Source organism: Acipenser ruthenus, chromosome 4, assembly GCF_902713425.1.
Source record: "Acipenser ruthenus chromosome 4, fAciRut3.2 maternal haplotype, whole genome shotgun sequence".
Lineage (NCBI taxonomy): Eukaryota > Metazoa > Chordata > Actinopteri > Acipenseriformes > Acipenseridae > Acipenser > Acipenser ruthenus.
Window position 1 is genome coordinate 99506020 of NC_081192.1, and position 21781 is coordinate 99527800.

The 21781-nt window shown below is 36.5% G+C and overlaps 1 protein-coding gene across 3 annotated transcripts in view; it reads right to left on the reverse strand.

The window, feature by feature from the left end:
* Nucleotides 1–1138: 1138 nt before the first annotated feature.
* LOC117400736 (outer dynein arm-docking complex subunit 2-like) overlaps nt 1139–21781 on the reverse strand; it is an 86327-nt gene continuing 65684 nt past the window's right edge. For all 3 annotated transcript variants that reach the window (XM_034001035.3, XM_059023217.1, XM_034001036.2), the window contains 3 exons: nt 17391–17579; nt 16999–17220; nt 1139–1595 (listed from right to left, as the gene is read on the reverse strand). In XM_034001035.3, coding sequence (XP_033856926.3) covers nt 1482–1595; nt 16999–17220; nt 17391–17579 — 525 coding nt within the window. In that variant the 3' untranslated portion in view covers nt 1139–1481. The remainder of the gene's footprint in view (nt 1596–16998; nt 17221–17390; nt 17580–21781) is intronic.

Sequence of the window (21781 nt, forward strand, 5' to 3'; positions counted from 1 at the left end):
TGAAACAGAAGATGGAGTGCATTGCCAGGTGCAATAAATAACCAATTTATTGGTAGAATTAACACAGTCCCTGTTTGGGCCAAGACCACGCCACAAAAACAGTAAAAGTCCCTAACTCCTTCCTTCACTCACTGACCCCCACTCTCACTTTCTCCGTCTCTCACCAGAGCACCGACGGCTCGGTGCCTGAACCCCCCCACTGTCTCCCTCTCTCATTCAACTCTCTTCCACTCTATACACACACTGTCCCGCGCAGGTCGTCCACCTCTTCTGTGGATTTTCTATTTGTTCTCTCCGTCTGTACTAATCCCAGACAAACACTGAGCATATGCAAAGTATAACAACTTGGCCCACTCATTGGGAAACACAGTACACACACCACATACTTAATACAGTGCATAATAATAATAATAATAAAAACACATTGGTACAAAGCCGAGGGTCAGTAGGGTTTAGTTGAAATGAAGCAGAACACAATGTGATGTTTTTGTTAATAATTCAATAGAGTAATATCATACTTCTCAGACTATGTGTATCAATTTTAAATTTCCATGGCAGCAGTACAATTAGTGAGGCAATTATACAATTATTTTCCATTTTACTTGTAATTGGTTCTTTTTCCATAATTTAATGACAATTCCATACATTTGAAGCATGTTAATTCTGGTACCTGCAGATTTATTTTGTGTCCTGTTCCAAATGCAACGTGACATTCTAATTTTGTGATATTGTTTTTGGAAAATTATGCTTTAAAGCAAAGGCCTGTTTTTAAAATGTTGTAATTAAAATAATCTACTTAAATTTTAAGCCAGCAAGGAGATAACTAACTACTGTTGTTTTTTTCTTGCATATTTGACAATTCAGGTGAATAAATAACATGGGTTTGACATTTTGGCATAGACTTAACATTTTAAAATGTTGCTTTTACTTTGATTTTTTGGAGGAGGTATATTATTTCCAATTGCTGCTGCTGTGTGCTGTTAGTTATAGTAACAATACCAGATGTGAAGCCTCTGTTTTCATATTAATCTCTCTTGTGGATTAGAAAAAAAATGAGCAGACAAAACTATGATGACAGAGCATTTAGGCAGGTTAAAGCACAGAAAGAAAAGTGTAAAGCATTTATAACACAGCCACACACAATGAAGAAAACATTTATTTTTAATAAACCAGACAATGCAAAACATATTGTGAATGGGATTTGCTTAAATATATCTTTGTCCAAAGTAGAATTCAGTTTATTTGTAAAATTAAATATATTCAATTAAACATGTTTCTAAATAGCCAATGAAACAAAGCATTCTTCTATTACATATGTGATCAAACAAGCATATATATTTTTTTAGTATTCACAAAACATCTGGTTTGCTTTAGACCGCATACAAGACCTTTATTGTCTGTCCAGAAAATGTTACTGAGTAAATCATGAATGTGTGATACCTGGGCAGGTAATGTAGTGCTTTGGAATTGGTATAATATGTTTAACCATATCTGGCCTTTTCGTTGGCCAGAGCAAGCCTGCGAATATTGGCGACACAACCAGCAGCTGCTTCTTGCAACACTTCATCTGTGGAGCCAACCATGTCCAGAAGAAGCTGTACGATAACAAGGGGGAGGAAAAGCAGGTTTAGAAAGGAAACAGAAACTGTAATAATCACCAAAACTCAAAATGAACATGATTAATGGTCTTTCCACAACTCTTTTTAGATTTTGCTTAAAAAAAAAACCAATTAGCGTACGAATTGAATAGGAAGTCATATTCTGTTACCTCTGCAGAATTAAAACCTGTGTGCTTGTGACTCCTCTTGTATACTATAAATGTGAAAACATATAAAAGTGATACGCAACACAAATTCTATATACTTGTTCAAAGTCCCTACAGAAGATGCACACCAGTAATATGTCTATCTCAGTTGCTATCAAAATGTCAGTCAGCTTTGTACAAGAATAAAACTGGGTTTTGTAATGCAATAAACATGTAACCATCTGTAAAAGAATGTATTTAAAACTGAATTTACTTAAATGTTATAATAAAAAACAAATTTTACATGCTGCTAGCAGTGTGTATCATACACCAAAAAGACAAAACTAAAACAAAAACTACTTCTACTACAAGCTTGACCTAAATATAATATCTTCTCCGGAAACCCTACAATATCATCTCCGGAAACCCGAAAATATCGCTTCTTTTGGCACGAGTTACATGGAAAGGGAGAAACAAAATGCAATTTTAGCTAAAGTAATAAATAAATAAACAAATCTGTACTGACTTTAGAATAGAGCATCATTTTTTTGTAAACTAAAATAGTATATAAAATGATAAATCTGCTAAATATAGCAGCATCAATTAAAGACAGACATTGGATTCATAGGCAATGTTTTTTAACCTGCAAGTTGTGAAGAGTTAAGCATTTGCTACTTAATGCTTGTTGAGATGAAAGCAAGTCTTTGTAAAAAATAATAAAATAAAACTGCTCACAAACTTACTCTCATAATATATCTAACTGTTACAACCAATGCAAAGTAAAGAAACATGTTTTTATTTTGATTAATGCTTGAAAAGCTGTTTGAAGTAAAACTGCAAAAAAAAAAAAAAAAATCCTAAAACCCTGTTTTTACCTCCCGTAATATCTATATGACGAGTTCAGAAATACTAATAATGTATGCTTGTCTGGAGAATGCTCATTTATAGCCAAGCACATGCCACATATACTGTGTATCTTATTATTATTATTATTATTATTATTATTGACAGTTCCTTTTTGGATTTAAAAGGACTACATGCAGAGTAAATCGGTTAATTTCATCAGGGGCCTTGTTTACCAAATGTTACCTATATATACGGTATACACACTCAAACCCATTAAATGTTTACTGGAGTGTTAAAAACATACATGAAAATCATAATTAATTCTTGCCTGCAGTGAAAATAAACTGGATAGTTAAAAACATATGGTAGATCTGAGTTTCAAAATGGCATGTTCCATCAATCTTGCAAAATCAAAATCTGTACTGTATTATGTTAGCTTTCAACAGCCTATTTTCACAAGATCATTTGGAATTATCTTTATTTGCAAGTCAAGACCTTGTTTGCCCTTATCACACACTGATTATTCATCAGGGTGCGATTTGACGGTGGGCGGGCGGGTGGATGGGGGGGGCTCTCCACTTAATGTTCAAGTTGACTTCCTACCATAAAGTGAATACTCTGCATATTTACTTATGCAATACACTGTGACAACTGTATTTTATTTGTGTTTAAAATGTCACCTACCCAATTTATTAGTATTATTTCATTAGGTAGTCATCATAACACTATACTTTCCCGTGGTATACAAGATTTGTCCAAATGAAATGCCGTATGTGGGAGTTTTATAATTTCTTAATTTGAGAAGTTAATATGTGGTGTGTAGGGTGTCTCTTATTATATGAGAGATGTCATCTCATGCAGTTTGGGCAAGAGGACCACAAAGCAAAGCTGAGCCCAAAGCTCAGCATAATCAAGTTAAAACATAACTGCAATGTAACTGCAATGTATTCTTCTTGATGCAGTTTCCTTGAACTTGGAAGTTTTTCATCCTGGCTGCATCACCACCATCACAGCACTGTTTATTTTCTTTAAAAGGTAATTACTGTCACTGCTGGCTGTAAAGCAGTCATATCACCCCGGAATCCCAGATTTACTGCGGAAAAACCAAAGGCAACTAGAGTTTCATTGAATCTGAGCTTTTGCACTATTCCAAGGAAAGTATCACAGTTTTGTCATACTGGCCATTGTAATGCCTGGGTATTTATCTATACCCAGGCATTATTTTTTATGTATCTTTTTATTGGTGATACACAACCCTAACAGGCTGCTCTGCACATTTATGTGGTTTAGCTGGGTGCCAAGGCAGAAGGAAAATACATTCCCTGAATTGTCTACAGCAAGATAAATACAGAAAAGAAACAGATGAAAGATTAAACTTTTATCTATGGACGCAGCCAGATTCCTAGGCTGTTTGGCACCCATTAAAAACTGGCAATCTCGCCATTCTAGATTTCCAATAAAAAAAAAGAAAAGACAGCAAATTAGGTATATATATATATATATATATATATATATATATATATATATATATATATATATATATATATATATATATATACAGACGTGCTCAAATTTGTTGGTACCCTTACAGCTCATTGAAATAATGCTTCATTCCTCCTGAAAAGTGATGAAATTAAAAGCTATTTTATCATATATACTTGCATGCCTTTGGTATGTCATAGAATAAAGCAAAGAAGCTGTGAAAAGAGATGAATTATTGCTTTTTCTACAAAGATATTCTAAAATGGCCTGGACACATTTGTTGGTACCCCTTAGAAAAGATAATAAATAATTGGATTATAGTGATATTTCAAACTAATTCGTTTTTTAATTAGTATCACACATGTCTCCAATCTTGTAATCAGTCATTCAGCCTATTTAAATGGAGAAAAGTAGTCACTGTGCTGTTTGGTATCATTGTGTGCACCACGCTGAACATGGACCAGAGAAAGCAAAGGAGAGAGTTGTCTGAGGAGATCAGAAAGAAAATAATAGACAAGCATGGTAAAGGTAAAGGCTACAAGGCCATCTTCAAGCAGCTTGATGTTCCTGTGACAACAGTTGCAAATGTTATTAAGAAGTTTAAGGTCCATGGAACTGTAGCCAACCTCCCTGGGCGCGGCCGCAAGAGGAAAATCGACCCCAGAGTGAACAGAAGGATAGTGCGAATGGTAGAAAAAGAACCAAGGATAACTGCCAAAGAGATACAAGCTGAACTCCAAGGTGAAGGTACATCAGTTTCTGATCGCACCATCCGTCGCTTTTTGAGCGAAAGTGGGCTCCATGGAAGAAGACCCAGGAAGACTCCACTTTTGACAGAAAAACATAAAAAAGCCAGACTGGAATTTGCTAAAATGCATATTGACGAGCCACAATCCTTCTGGGAGAATGTTCTTTGGACAGATGAGTCAAAACTGCAGCTTTTTGGCAAGTCACATCAGCTCTATGTTCACTGATGAAAAAATGAAGCTTTCAAAGAAAAGAACACCATACCTACAGTGAAACATGGAGGAGGCTCGGTTATGTTTTGGGGCTGCTTTGCTGCGCCTGGCACAGGGTGCCTTGAATCTGTGCAGGGCACAATGAAATCTCAAGACTATCAAGGCATTCTGGAGCGAAACGTACTGCCCAGTGTCAGAAAGCTCTGTCTCAGTCGCAGGTCATGGGTCCTCCAACAGGATAATGACCCAAAACACACAGCTAAAAGCACCCAAGAATGGATAAGAACAAAACATTGGACTATTCTGAAGTGGCCTTCTATGAGTCCTGATCTGAATCCTATCGAACATCTATGGAAAGAGCTGAAACTTGCAGTCTGAAGAAGGCACCCATCAAACCTGAGACAGCTGGAGCAGTTTGCTCAGGAAGAGTGGGCCAAACTACCTGTTAACAGGTGCAGAAGTCTCATTGAGAGCTACAGAAAACGTTTGATTGCAGTGATTGCCTCTAAAGGTTGTGCAACAAAATATTCGGTTAGGGGTCCCATCATTTTTGTCCATGCCATTTTCATTTGTTTTATTATTTACAATATTATGTTGAATAAAAAATCAAAAGCAAAGTCTGATTTCTATTAAATAAGGAATAAACAATGGTGGATGCCAATTACTTTTGTCAGTTTCAAGTTATTTCAGAGAAAATTGTGCATTCTTCGTTTTTTGTGGAAGGGTACCAACAAATTTGAGCACGTCTGTATATATATTCTTCCATTTTATATCTGTATAGATGTACATATAAAAATGTTTGCACATTTGGCTGCAACAGCTCTTGAAATGGTTTAGCGTAGAAAAATGCACAGCATGGCTGCTATAAAACATCTACAGCAAGCATACAACTTACTGGGACAAATCTCTTTTGTAAGAATAAAAGATATTGAATGGTGCCAAAAGTATCCCTCTGCCAGCCTCATTGCTTGTTATTAAAACTTGGCCAAATAAGGTCCCCTAAAGCACACAGTTAAGGCAAAGATGAACGTGCCTCTCTTTGCTGCTTTCTCCCAGCTGGGATCTGACAGACTATAAAGCAGTACTTGTTAGATATGCCAAGCCTTAGTAACCTGATAACTTTGCTCTCATTTGAAATATTAACTCCAGTCAGTGGTCTAGCTCCCAAAGATTCCAAGGCTTCTTGACCTCCAGGAAAGAGTTTTAAAACATGTTCTCTCATATTGGCAGCGTTACAACAAGCAGCTCACTGCTGCTTATGCATGTAAGGACCTAGCTTTAAAAAGAGGTGTTGTGGCGTTAAGTGTGTAGGCAGCAGGCTGCTGTTTCCTGCTAAACAGCAGTAAATCCCAAGGAAAAGGTTTACATTGACAGCTCTGAATACAGTGGCCCACAGTTTTTAATGTCTCAGCTCTCGAAACCTTCGCAAACAACCTATACAAGACCGAAGGTTTGCTTGCAGATCCTACAGTCACTAGGAAGTTGTCAAAGGCAATGTAACTGAAACTTCCCTTGGAATCCAGTTATTCAGGGAAATAAGTACATTGGACGCCACTTGATAGCAAGTAGATGGAAAGCTACATACCCTGGGGTGGTTTACACTTTCAACCCAACTCCTGTAACTAGCACTCACATCTCCAGAAATATTGCAAATAGTAAACTATAACGGTATTAATTCAACTATAAAAAATGTATCAGAATTTCACGTGACTGCAGTACAGAAAAAAATACAATTATGTGCAGTTCTTGAGCTCAGAACAACAACAACAGTATTGTTAGTGCAACAGTCTAATAAAAAAGAGACATACATGCACACAAAATGGTAGCAATATATGTTTTTCTCATTTACTTTTAAGCCTAAAACACGTATCATGAGCTGGCATCAGTCGTTTTCTGAAATACTTTCAGCTGAAAATTACCTATAATGATCACCCACATTTTGTAATTTATATCAATTTACTTCACAAAGCTTGTCTTATGAAAGAGTCTTTTTATAAAAAAGCTGGCTAAAGCTGTCCTTAAGGATTGATGGTTTCTGCAAACAATCCGCAGTCCTCTGGAAGTTATGTACGGTAAAATGCAGCATGTGTTGAATTTGTACAAGGGACAACAAATAAGCAAATCAGTATAAAGCTGTAAGATACCAAGCGTAGATGACAAATCAAGCTATAAAGTTGACAATCTTCTTGTTTCACACAGTTATGTATTACTGCTTTCAATTTAGTTAATGTCCCTTGTTTCCTTCTTAACAGATAAAGTACTGTAACTACTTTTTTTCTTGTATGCATTTTAAACATACATCTTTTTTAAACAAACAACTTAGGGAAATTAAAAGGTAGACCTTTATAATGTAAATTACAAAAACATTAAATAAAGTATACAAGAATAACCATTTTCCCTTAATATCCATTAACATAATTCCACAAATAGTACTTGCTGTGCACTGCCACTCTCTATGTAGATTTCACATGTTCAGATTTGAAAAAAGCACATCTTTTAGCAAACAAGCATATATATATATATACAGTACTGTGCACAAGTTTTAGGCAGGTGTGAAAAAATGCTGTAAAGTAAGAATGCTTTCAAAAATAGACATGTTAATAGTTTATATTTATCAATTAACAAAATGCAAAGTGAGTGAACAGAAGAAAAATCTACATCAAATCAATATTTGGTGTGACCATCCTTTGCCTTCAAAACAGCATCAATTCTTCTAGGTACACTTGCACACAGTTTTTGAAGGAACTCGGCAGGTAGGTTGGCCCAAACATCTTGGAGAACTAACCACAGTTCTTCTGTGGATTTAGGCAGCCTCAGTTGCTTCTCTCTCTTCATGTAATCCCAGACTCGATGATATTGAGATCAGGGCTCTGTGGGGGCCATACCATCACTTCCAGGACTCCTTGTTCTTCTTTACGCTGAAGATAGTTCTTAATGACTTTCGCTGTATGTTTGGGGTCGTTGTCATGCTGCAGAATAAATTTGGGGCCAATCAGATGCCTCCCTGATGGTATTGCATGATGGATAAGTATCTGCCTGTACTTCTCAGCATTGAGGAGACCATTAATTCTAACCAAATCCCCAACTCCATTTGCAGAAATGCAGCCCCAAACTTGCAAGGAACCTCCACCATGCTTCATTGTTGCCTGCAGACACTCATTCGTGTACCACTCTCCAGCCCTTCGGCGAACAAACTGCCTTCTGCTACAGCCAAATATTTCAAATTTTGACTCATCAGTCCAGAGCACCTGCTGCCATTTTTCTGCACCCCAGTTCCTGTGTTTTCGTGCATAGTTGAGTCGCTTGGCCTTGTTTCCACGTCGGAGGTATGGCTTTTTGGCCGCAAGTCTTCCATGAAGGCCACTTCTGACCAGACTTCTCCGGACAGTAGATGGGTGTACCAGGGTCCCACTGTTTTCTGCCAATTCTGAGCTGATGGCACTGCTGGACATCTTCCGATTGCGAAGGGAAGTAAGCATGATGTGTCTTTCATCTGCTGCAGTAAGTTTCCTTGGCCGACCACTGCGTCTACGGTCCTCAACGTTGCCCGTTTCTTTGTGCTTCTTCAAAAGAGCTTGGACAGCACATCTGGAAACCCCTGTCTGCCTTGAAATTTCTGCCTGGGAGAGACCTTGCTGATGCAGTATAACTACCTTGTGTCTTGTTGCTGTGCTCAGTCTTGCCATGGTGTATGACTTTTGACAGTAAACTGTCTTCAGCAATCTCACCTTGTTAGCTGAGTTTGGCTGTTCCTCACCCAATTTTATTCCTCCTACACAGCTGTTTCTGTTTCAGTTAATGATTGTGTTTCAACCTACATATTGAATTGATGATCATTAGCACCTGTTTGGTATAATTGTTTAATCATACACTTGACTATATGCCTACAAAATCCCTGACTTTGTGCAAGTGTACCTAGAAGAATTGATGCTGTTTTGAAGGCAAAGGGTGGTCACACCAAATATGGATTTGATTTAGATTTTTCTTCTGTTCACTCACTTTGCATTTAGTTAATTGATAAATATAATCTACTAACATGTCTATTTTTGAAAGCATTCTTACTTTACAGCATTTTTTCACACCTGCCTAAAACTTTTGCACAGTACTGTATATATACATAAATTATTTATTTATTAAATTATATCTAGTACCATATGAGGTTAAAAAAGCAGTTAGTTTGCATGCCACTGGCTGTAAAGTATGACAGCCATTAGGGGATGAATCTGGCTGGTTGACCAGGGAGTGAAAATATAACAGAGCTGAAAGTAAGTAACAGATGTTTTTTAGTCTAGTACTGTTCCAGATATCATGTTATTATGAATTATTATAAATACGCTGCCCTGACCTTTCTGCAGTGGCTTCTTGCACATTCTGTGGCATGGAGAGTCTGTGATGCATCAGCCGAGTTATAAATATAGTAATCAAGTTTCCTAGAGACCTACTGTACATAGCTAATGGAAATGCACAACAGGTAAGATCTATTGAAAAATATCATCTGATATAACTCCTTTAACTGTGGTGGTACTTATGGTAGATCTGCCATTGGCTACTGTACATTAATACAACAGTGCCCAATTGGTCTCTTGTTCTGCTAGATCATACAAGGTATCAAACTGAAAAAAGAACTCCCCCTGTAAAGTCTGCAATGTTAGAATTGTGCCAGAGGCATGTGAAAAGCAGGAGCTTAGCTTTAACAAATGATGGGAGTTCTGGAGCAGAGACCACTGGTTCTGGCTGGACATGTCTTACAGATATCTAAAGGTTTTCTCGAAAAGAGAACAGATGTGACATTGCAACAGGGTGCTGTAATCTTGTCTGCACAACAAATAAACTAGAAAAATTGTGCTGCCTTTGGACAGCAATCAATTTCAGAGGGAATATGGCAACTTTACTAAATGACAAGCTGTTTCCTTAACTGGCAGATAAGGCTATTTGCCCACATACCATGGGTTATCTGGCAGTAAAAGACCTTGATCATTAATGCTTAATTAGGTTTCTAAAAATAAAAGTTACAATAGATGTGTTTGCATTTATTCTGGTTCCAAATCAAATAAATGCAATGCATAACAAGCAAATGAATGCTTTTGTATTCAATAATACATTATTTTGTCATACAATTTAATGAAGTGATGTTTAAGGCATGTTATAACTCAACTACTCTCTCAATCCTCTAATAACCACTACTTGAGTGTATTCCAGAAAAGACCTCAAATTACTCTAATGATAATACAAATGAGCTGTTGTGGTCTTACTGTACTTGCAAGAGTAGCCACTGTTTTGCAAGAGAACAGTACACCACACTGGCACAATCTTCTTTGCATTGAAATATCAAATTGAAATTTGGAATATTTAGAAATACCATGTACATTTCCTAATACGCCCTTCACTGGTTAGCCTCCTTGCTGCACGTTCCCCACATACCTGCCAGATCAGCAGGAGCCAAACAGAAAGAAGCAAACACGGAGCAATCAGTTACTGTCATCCTGCTTGGAAATACAAGGGAGGCTGGAACACTCAGTCAGGGGGCTAAGAGAGTAGGACTTCTTTGCTGTGTAAGAGAGAATCATGACTTTCTTTATTTACCTTTACTACTGCAAACTGAGGTTAACGTTGTAGGCTGGCTGCCCATATCTCCACTGTAAATTCTGTTGCTAGAACAGTATATTTGATTAGGGTAAGCAATGAAGACCTGTCCTTTTGTTTGCCCTGCTAGTTTGCCACAATTTTTTGCATTTTATTATGATGAACGTTTTAATGCCAAATGCATTAAAAGACATCTTCCTTGTCACCCTCTGTATCCTGACCATTCCGTTATGTTGGTTTGATGAAAAACAGTTTATTATTAATGAGTTCATACTTATCGTCTAAATAATAATGGAACTCAGCAGCCAATCCAAAAACTCTAAACCGACAAACCCTTGAAAAGGGCAAAATAAACACAGCGCTCCATGAATGTTCATTGAGTATTCTGTTTATATAAAAAGTACAACGTATGAAATTGGATACATATATTTAGAGAATTACTTTCCTTAAATCAAGCACTGTATCTGTTTAGAAGTGTGGTGTAATATAGAACAGTGCAAATCGTCACTGGATTTGAATGAATACAACATTAAGATTCCAAAATGATATCACTCTGTAGTGTTGAATATATGAAAAAGTGATTCAGCACTCATTCATATATCATAAGAAAAAAAAAATTGTAAATAGTTATTTGAATTGTGATGACATTGTACTTACACCAAGTAACCATTCTTCAATTCCCCTGTGCAAAATGTGACCTTATTACAAATAGTATTGAGCAATTTGCTTACTCTCTTGCCAGTCTTCCCTTTTATAGAGCTTAAGTAATAGAAATCTGTCCAAAAACTAATGAATTTTCCAGTGTAAAAAATGTTTTTACAAAACGTAATTTCCTCGTCTAGCTTAAGGGAATGACTTATAAACCATTACGAATACTGGGAAGGAAAGTTACTTTCTGAACAAGGTACTGAAATGAATTCATGGTCCTAATGAAACCATAAGAGGTCATTAAGCACCATGTGGGTGTAGAAGATTTAGTGAGAGCTTCTCAAGGATTAAAAATTGATTTAAAATATCATAAAATAGGGGTTGGTATGCATCTGATTTATGCCCAAATCAACTAGAAGGAAAATACAAAATGTCCATATATATAGGGCAGCTGGCTCCTTGAGCTAATATATATATATATATATATATATATATATATATATATATATATATATATATATATATATATATATATATATATATACAGACATGCTCAAATTTGTTGGTACCCTTACAGCTCATTGAAATAATGCTTCATTCCTCCTGAAAAGTGATGAAATTAAAAGCTATTTTATCATATATACTTGCATGCCTTTGGTATGTCATAGAATAAATCAAAGAAGCTGTGAAAAGAGATGAATTATTGCTTATTCTACAAAGATATTCTAAAATGGCCTGGACACATTTGTTGGTACCCCTTAGAAAAGATAATAAATAATTGGATTATAGTGATATTTCAAACTAATTAGTTTCTTTAATTAGTATCACACATGTCTCCAATCTTGTAATCAGTCATTCAGCCTATTTAAATGGAGAAAAGTAGTCACTGTGCTGTTTGGTATCATTGTGTGCACCACACTGAACATGGACCAGAGAAAGCAAAGGAGAGAGTTGTCTGAGGAGATCAGAAAGAAAATAATAGACAAGCATGGTAAAGGTAAAGGCTACAAGACCATCTCCAAGCAGCTTGATGTTCCTGTGACAACAGTTGCAAATATTATTAAGAAGTTTAAGGTCCATGGAACTGTAGGCAACCTCCCTGGGCGCGGCTGCAAGAGGAAAATCGACCCCAGATTGAACAGAAGGATAGTGCAAATGGTAGAAAAAGAACCAAGGATAACTGCCAAAGAGATACAAGCTGAACTCCAAAGTGAAGGTACGTCAGTTTCTGATCGCATCATCCGTCGCTTTTTGAGCGAAAGTGGGCTCCATGGAAGAAGACCCAGGAGGACTCCACTTTTGACAGAAAAACATAAAAAAGCCAGACTGGAATTTGCTAAAATGCATATTGACAAGCCACAATCCTTCTGGGAGAATGTCCTTTGGACAGATGAGTCAAAACTGGAGCTTTTTGGCAAGTCACATCAGCTCTATGTTCACAAACGAAAAAATGAAGCTTTCAAAGAAAAGAACACCATACCTACAGTGAAACATGGAGGAGGCTCGGTTATGTTTTGGGGCTGCTTTGCTGCGCCTGGCACAGGGTGCCTTGAATCTGCACAATGAAATCTCAAGACTATCAAGGCATTCTGGAGCGAAACGTACTGCCCAGTGTCAGAAAGCTCTGTCTCAGTCGCAGGTCATGGGTCCTCCAACAGGATAATGACCCAAAACACACAGCTAAAAGCACCCAAGAATGGATAAGAACAAAACATTGGACTATTCTGAAGTGGCCTTCTATGAGTCCTGATCTGAATCCTATCGAACATCTATGGAAAGAGCTGAAACTTGCAGTCTGGAGAAGGCACCCATCAAACCTGAGACAGCTGGAGCAGTTTGCTCAGGAAGAGTGGGCCAAACTACCTGTTAACAGGTGCAGAAGTCTCATTGAGAGCTACAGAAAACGTTTGATTGCAGTGATTGCCTCTAAAGGTTGTGCAACAAAATATTAGGTTAGCGGTCCCATCATTTTTGTCCATGCCATTTTCATTTGTTTTATTATTTACAATATTATGTTGAATAAAAAATCAAAAGCAAAGTCTGATTTCTATTAAATATGGAATAAGCAATGGTGGATGCCAATTACTTTTGTCAGTTTCAAGTTATTTCAGAGAAAATTGTGCATTCTTCGTTTTTTGTGGAGGGGTACCAACAAATTTGAGCACGTCTGTATACAATATATATATATATATATATATATATATATATATATATATATATATATATATATATATATATTATATAGTGAAATAACATATTTTTACGTCCTGAATTATTTTACTCAGTCACACGATATGTTCATTTTCCACTTAAATACATACCTCCATTGTTAATAAAAAAAACCTGTGCACTGATAGATAACTCAAAGTAAGAGCTGTTCATATTCAAGCTCAAAGCTTTAATCCATAAAAGACAGTATCCCGCATGAAGTCCCACGTTTATTAATTCAATGGCTAAGATATTACTGACATAGTTCACTTGAGGATATCTTGTTATTCTTATCTCTTGATGACATCCTGTATCTTAAAGGAACTACTGTACAAAATTGACCACGCAGTAAGTTTTAAAATAACATCACTGTGTTTTTGACAGTCTTATTAACGAAAGTATGTTATTATTGTAATCAGTTATAATACCTGCGATTCCACACGAGTATACCTGCGATTGCACACGAGTATTAATAGTATAATACCAAGGAAATGAGGTCTGAATTATTTAATCATCTCAATATCAAAAGCTGTGAGCAGCATCAACAACATATGGGAAGATATCCAATTGAGATGGAACTTTCTAAAGGACATTCTTCATCCCGACATATTTGTTTCTTCAATATCTTCTCTAACCGTGTGTAAACAATGTCTTGTTTGATGTGCCACTATTATACATGTTCTTTGTACAGCAATTGGCTCCGCGCAGGGTTTGTACATTACTAACAGAAACAAATAAATAAATAAATAAATTGTGTGGTAATTACAGGGTAAGATATTTCCATTCAGATATTTACCAGTCACCATATTTTATGGATCTGGCACTCAGAGTTAAAGAGGAAACTTTCACCCAGTTTTGTTATAAGTTTAACTTAAAATATTCTGTAAAATGACTTTTGGAAATTGGATAGAACTCTTTTGGAATACCGATAGTTAAAATGATGGGTTCTGCTGAAACACATACAATGTCAAGGCAGTACTAGCTAAAGCACAGATTAAAATATACTTGGGAACAAATTCCACTACCATTTCCTTTTGCATATTGCTGATATCCCTCCATTCCTGATTTACAGTAAGCATCAAAGCCTGGAATAGAATCTAACAGGAGGGTTTCTTTATCCAAACTACAAACTAGTTAGAAAATCCTTACTGCCTTCAGAAACTTGTGAGCTGGTTGAGTAAAACATGGTTTTATTCTGCATTGATCAGGGTTGTAGTAACTCATCAATTTTCCATAAACTTTGTGGAAAGTTTGAACACACTGTTTGTTTATAGTGGCATTTGTGCTGTGCTCTGTATGTATTTAGCAATTGTGTAACTTTATTAAGCGTTTGATGAACTATAACGTTACGGATTTCAAACCACTGTATAAGATCCACTAGTCCCTTACCATGCGTTGCAATCAGGGAGAGCTGAGACACCAGGTGGATATTGCTGAGTGCGATCTCTCAAAGAAATGCTTCTTGAGTTTGTTGGTGCATCCATTTTATCTAAAACAGCAAGTCTTGAGGTAAGCTTTTTCTTTAAATGCATCAATTTCTTAAATGGCCATAATTGTCCCTCGTAATTAGGGGGTATTTTCTAATTATCCAGAATTTAAAGTGTTGATTCCTTAATTATTCTTTAGATCAGTTTAGCTGGAGTGGCTACACAGACATCTGGAGGCTTAGGACTGAATTGCAGGTTAGTCCTGACGTTTTAATTCTCCCGTGAATTTCACAGGGCCCTACTTATGAAATCTCTACCAAAAACCTTCACATGGAACGGTGAACATTTAATCAATGAAATACCACAGAATGCAGACATTTATTATTATCAAGACAATCAAATATCACCACATACTACTTCAATTGAAATGTTTACTCTTATTGTACTTTATGGAAATAATTATCTGCAGTCTTCAATTTTACTGTACCAGGTCTTTATTGTTAACTATGTGCAATCCTGTATGTCATTATATATTTTAATCTATTGATTTTCCCCATTAAAATGGATATTTATTTACAATTAGCAACTTGATACATCTGCTCCACACGGTCCGTTGTAAGAGTCACCATTGTTTAACCACCGTAAATCTGTTCTAACACAGCAGGAACATATTGTCTCCAAGTCAGGTGTTAAATTTGTCTATGTTTTCTTTCTAGACAACACTTCCTCAGCCCTGCCAAAAAACAAGCTAAGACAGAATGTTGCTTCCACTTTCAAATGTAACTAATAGCAACAGTTGCCCAAGATACAGTATTTGAATTTCTTTCTCATGGTATTTAAAGTGTACAAGAGAAATGGCACTAGGCATACTGTGCAATGTTTACTTTTCTGAACTCGCATGACTAGAAGAATATTTAGCCATGTTTCTATCTTTTTTCGGATTCATTTGTCAATGTCTTTATATTAGTTACATGTATTAATATTTCAAATTATTATTATTTTCAGAAACATAACCCTCGAGGAGTTTCTTTTCCATCTGATATATCTACAAAAGCAGAGCTTTTTGAACTTTTGGTCACTGTTAGAACATACAGTAAATTATGTAATTGAAGAACATAAAATAAAGGAAGAATCTTGTAAAGAAGACTTTTTTCATGTCATTTTTGTAGTATTTTGGTTACATTAGCTACATTAACAAACCAACAAATTAAAACAAGAAATGTTGAAAAACAAGACATTACTAAGACTGACATCTACGACTGTATTTAAAAAAAAACAAACATATCAATACCTTTAGTGATAGCAATCTATAATTAACAACTCTTGAAACAATTCATATTGTTGGTTCTCATAAAAGGAATATATATATATATATATATATATATATATATATATATATATATATATTTTTTTTTTTTTAATAATGCTCTCAAGCAGAATTAAACCTTTACTTTTTTGATTATTTAAAATGTGACACATGTATGTAACATTTACATTTTTTTTCACAATGTTCTGTTTAATCCACTCCATTCTCCACTTTTTAAAACAAGACAGTGAGGCATAGTGCCTTGCGTGCACTTATTGTCATCTAATGGGTCAGCATGCAATAATGTAACATACTCTAGCAGGTGGGGTATAAGTCTTGTACAGTACTGTGCGTCATACAAATGACACCATCAATGTCATGATAAGATTTTGAACAACAAAAAAACTAAAAGAAAACCAGCAACAAACTGCTACAGCAACAAGAAAAGCATATTGGTGTTCTTTTTAAATACAATTATTCTTTTGTCCTTTATTTCTTGGTTTAAAAAAAAATTAATAAATAACAAATGCAGCTGAATCGAAGCTTGAGGTCATAGGGGCTCCTTGTTTAAAAAATAAGGGCCACCATCTGCTGATTTCTGTGGTTATAGCAGCTTATAACACACAGCATCCTCTTCTACTAATTTCATATATTTATGTTTTCTTAGTATCTTAGTATTTTCTATTCATAACTATTATTTTCTTATTTATTAACTATTAATTCTTATTGTTTACCGTATATATTTACATGCATGAAACCCCAAGTTTATTAAATGATTTATGTTTTGGAACTCACCTTCACCACTGCATTTTCATGCATGGTAATGCAGTTGTTTGGGTCTCTTGAAAGCTGAAAAAGGGCCTGTGCTGTTGCTCGGTGGACTGAAGTGTCCTGTGAATTCAGGTACTGCACTAGAGGGGCAACAGCACCAGCCTCCCCAAAGGAAACTCTGTTGCTGCCCCACATACAGCACCGAGCTATAGCCTCGGCCAAGTGACGACGCAGTTTATCATCAGTCTGCAGAAAAAAAAGCAAGACAATCCTGATATGTGCTTTTCCAAATTCATTTCTGCAATCCCAGATATTGTCAATTCCAAAGACAGTAAACATTCAAGTTTCTGCTTTAACCGTGAAAAAATAAACATACAACTTGATTAAACAAAAACAAAAAATGTCAGTTTACTTACAGTGCTTGCCAATTTGGCCAGCATTGGAACAACTCCATGATCTGTTATTACTGCCAGATTTTCTTCATCTTTGGCTATTTTGGCTATGGCAGCGCATACACCTGCAAGCACTTCTTTATTATCAGACTTTAACAAATTAACAATAAGCTCCAGTCCACCAACAAAGGAGCGCACCATTTCACCTGCATCCTAAACAAAAAGATAGAATTTTTTTATTAGTAATTCATTAATAAATGTGTGATGTTATAATGTGGCACGGATTGCTCAATAAAAACTTTTGTATAGATTTTGATACCTGATATCCACTTCGGTAATACAAAATAGATATTTAGTAAGCAATGGGTCTGAGTGGGGAAAAGGGCAATCATTGAAATATGGTACACAAATTAACAAACATTGCTCGCTCTCGCTCTCTCGCTCTCTCTATATATATATATATAAAAACAAGTAGCTTTCGAGTTAAGGTGAGTGAAAGCAATAAATTCAAAAACAAATGGGTTATAGGGAGATATGCAAATAAAGCATTACAAGAGCCAATCAAATTGCGTGAAAGTTGCCTAACAGCTTCTACATTCACAGCTTTTGTAATGCTTTATTTGCATATCTCCCTACAACCCATTTGTTTTTAAATTTATTGCTGTCACTCACCTTAACTCGAAAGCTACTTGTTTTTACTTACTCTCCTGAGCCTTTCTGAAGTCAAAATACAGTTGCGCTGTACTGATGAGCCCCAAAATGGGTGAAACATGTATACAGCTACTGTATTTTGACTATTAAAACGTTGTGAATGTAGAAGTTGTTAAGCAACTTTCACGCGATTTGATTGGCTCTTGTAATGCTTTATTTGCATATATATATATATATATATATATATATACATATACATATATATACACACACACATACACACACAGTGCCTTGACCAATTCTCTCATATTACAGAATTACAAATGGTACATTGAAATTTCGTTCTGTTTGATTTTTTATTTTAAAACACTCTGAAACTGAAAATCAATTATTGTAAGGTTTTATGGTTTTATGTTGGGAAATATTTTTAAGAAAAATAAAAAACTGAAATATCTTGCTTGCATAAGTATTCAACCCCTGTGCTGTGGAAGCTCCCAGTTTACACCGATGAAAGGATTTGCCCTAACGAGGACACAATTACCTTACCATTGGCCTCTACCTGTGAACCATTAAAGTTGCTGTCACATTTTCTGGATAAAAACCCCACTGTTGAAGGATCATTGGTCAGGCTGTGAATCTGAAGGAAAATGAAGACCAAAGAGCATTCTACAGAAGTTAGAGATAAAGTAATACAAATGCATAGATTAGGGAAAGGGTACAAAATAATATCCAAGTGTTTAGATATCCCAGTGAGCACAGTTGGATCAATAATCAGGAAGTGGAAGCTGCATCACACCACCCAGGCACTGCCAAGAAAAGGCCGTCCCTCAAAACTCAGCGCTCAAACAAGAAGGAGACTTGTGAGAGAAGCCACAGAGGCCAACAATCACTTTGAAGGAGCTACAGAGTTCAGTGGCTGGGAGTGGAGTAATGGTGCACCAGTCAACCATATCAAGAGCTCTGCATAACACTGGCCTGTATGGGAGGGTGGCAAGAAAGAAGCCGTTACTCAAAAAGTACCATCTGAAAGCACGTCTGGAGTTTGCCAGAAAGCATGAGAGTGACCCAGCTGCGATGTGGGAAAAGCTTTTGTGATCAGATGAGACCAAGATAGAGCTTTTTGGCCAAAACTCAAAGCGCTATGTGTGGCGCAAACCTAACACTGCCCATACCTCAAGACACACCATCCCTACAGTGAAGTATGGTGGTGGCAGCATCATGCTGTGGGGATGCTTCTCATCAGCAGGGACTGGGCATTGAAGGAAGAATGGATGGAGCAAAATACAGGGAAATACTGCAAGAGAACCTGCTTCAGTCCGCTAAAAAACTGAAGCTTGGGAGGAAATTCACCTTTCAGCAGGACAATGATCCCAAGCACAAGGCCAAAGCAACATTGGAGTGGCTCAAGAACAAAAAGGTGAATGTCCTACAGTGGTCCAGTCAAAGTCCTGATCTCAATCCCATCGAGAATCTGTGGTACTATTTGAAAATTGCGGTCCACAAACGTCGTCCAACCAACCTGAACAACCTGGAGCAAATCTGCCAAGAAGAATGGACCAAAATCGCTTTGACACTGTGTGCAAAGCTGGTACATACTTACCCCAAAAGACTTAAAGCTGTTATTGCAGCGAAAGGTGGCTCTACCAAATATTAATGTGTGGGAGTTGAATACTTATGCAAGCAAGATATTTCAGTTTTTTATTTTTCTTAAAAATATTTCCCAACATAAAACCAATGTCACCTTACAATAATTGAGTTTCAGTGTTTTAAAATAAAATATCAAACAGAACAAAATTTCAATGTACCATTTGTAATTCAGTAATATGAGAGAATTGGTCAGGGGTCTGAATAATTTTGCAAGGCACTGTATATATATATATATATATATATATATATATATATATATATATACAGTACTGTGCAAAAGTTTTAGGCAGGTGTGAAAAAATGCTGTAAAGTAAGAATGCTTTCAAAAATAGACATGTTAATAGATTATATTTATCAATTAACTAAATGCAAAGTGAGTGAACAGAAGAAAAATCTAAATCAAATCCATATTTGGTGTGACCACCCTTTGCCTTCAAAACAGCATCAATTCTTCTAGGTACACTTGCACAAAGTCAGGGATTTTGTAGGCATATAGTCAGGTGTATGATTAAACAATTATACCAAACAGGTGCTAATGATCATCAATTCAATATGTAGGTTGAAACACAGTCATTAACTGAAACAGAAACAGCTGTGTAGGAGGAATAAAACTGGGTGAGGAACAGCCAAACTCAGCTAACAAGGTGAGGTTGCTGAAGACAGTTTACTGTCAAAGGTCATACACCATGGCAAGACTGAGCACAGCAACAAGACACAAGGTAGTTATACTGCATCAGCAAGGTCTCTCCCAGGCAGAAATTTCAAGGCAGACAGGGGTTTCCAGATGTGCTGTCCAAGCTCTTTTGAAGAAGCACAAAGAAACGGGCAACGTTGAGGACCGTAGACGCAGTGGTCGGCCAAGGAAACTTACTGCAGCAGATGAAAGACACATCATGCTTACTTCCCTTCGCAATCGGAAGATGTCCAGCAGTGCCATCAGCTCAGAATTGGCAGAAAACAGTGGGACCCTGGTACACCCATCTACTGTCCGGAGAAGTCTGGTCAGAAGTGGCCTTCATGGAAGACTTGTGGCCAAAAAGCCATAACTCCGACGTGGAAACAAGGCCAAGCGACTCAACTATGCACGAAAACACAGGAACTGGTTGCAGAAAAATGGCAGCAGGTGCTCTGGACTGATGAGTCCAAATTTGAAATATTTGGCTGTAACAGAAGGCAGTTTGTTCGCCGAAGGGCTGGAGAGCGGTACATGAATTAGTGTCTGCAGGCAACAGTGAAGCATGGTGGAGGTTCCTTGCAAGTTTGGGGCTGCATTTCTGCAAATTAAGAACTATCTTCAGCGTAAAGAAGAACAAGGAGTCCTGGAAGTGATGGTATGGCCCCCACAGAGCCCTGATCTCAACATCATCGAGTCTGTCTGGGATTACATGAAGAGAGAGAAGCAACTGAGGCTGCCTAAATCCACAGAAGAACTGTGGTTAGTTCTCCAAGATGTTTGGGCCAACCTACCTGCCGAGTTCCTTCAAAAACTGTGTGTAAGTGTACCTAGAAGAATTGATGCTGTTTTGAAGGCAAAGGGTGGTCACACCAAATATTGATTTGATGTAGATTTTTCTTCTGTTCATTCACTTTGCATTTTGTTAATTGATAAATATAAACTATTAACATGTCTATTTTTGAAAGCATTCTTACTTTACAGCATTTTTTCACACCTGCCTAAAACTTTTGCACAGTACTGTACATATATATATATATATATATATATATATATATATATATATATATATATATATATATATATATAGCTTACATAAAGTACCACTAATAAAAACAAATTACAAAATTGCACTACATGTTTATAAAAAGGGGAGTAAATTAATAAGCAGGAGGAAACTTTGATACAAAGTTTTATTATTTCAGATGCACCATAACAGATATGTAAATCATATTTCTGTTAACTCCTATATTTATGCCACTCAAACAAAAGAGTTTGCGTTTAGACTGCAGCGCAATATGTATTCTTAAACAAGTGGTGTTAGTACCGGGCATCCAGCTGCACTTCTTGCATGACTGTTGTAAATCCACTCTGCTGTTGCTAACTTAAACCAGATGCCTGTTATCTAAATTACTGCACAAGAAATATCAAATTCCTTCACTGT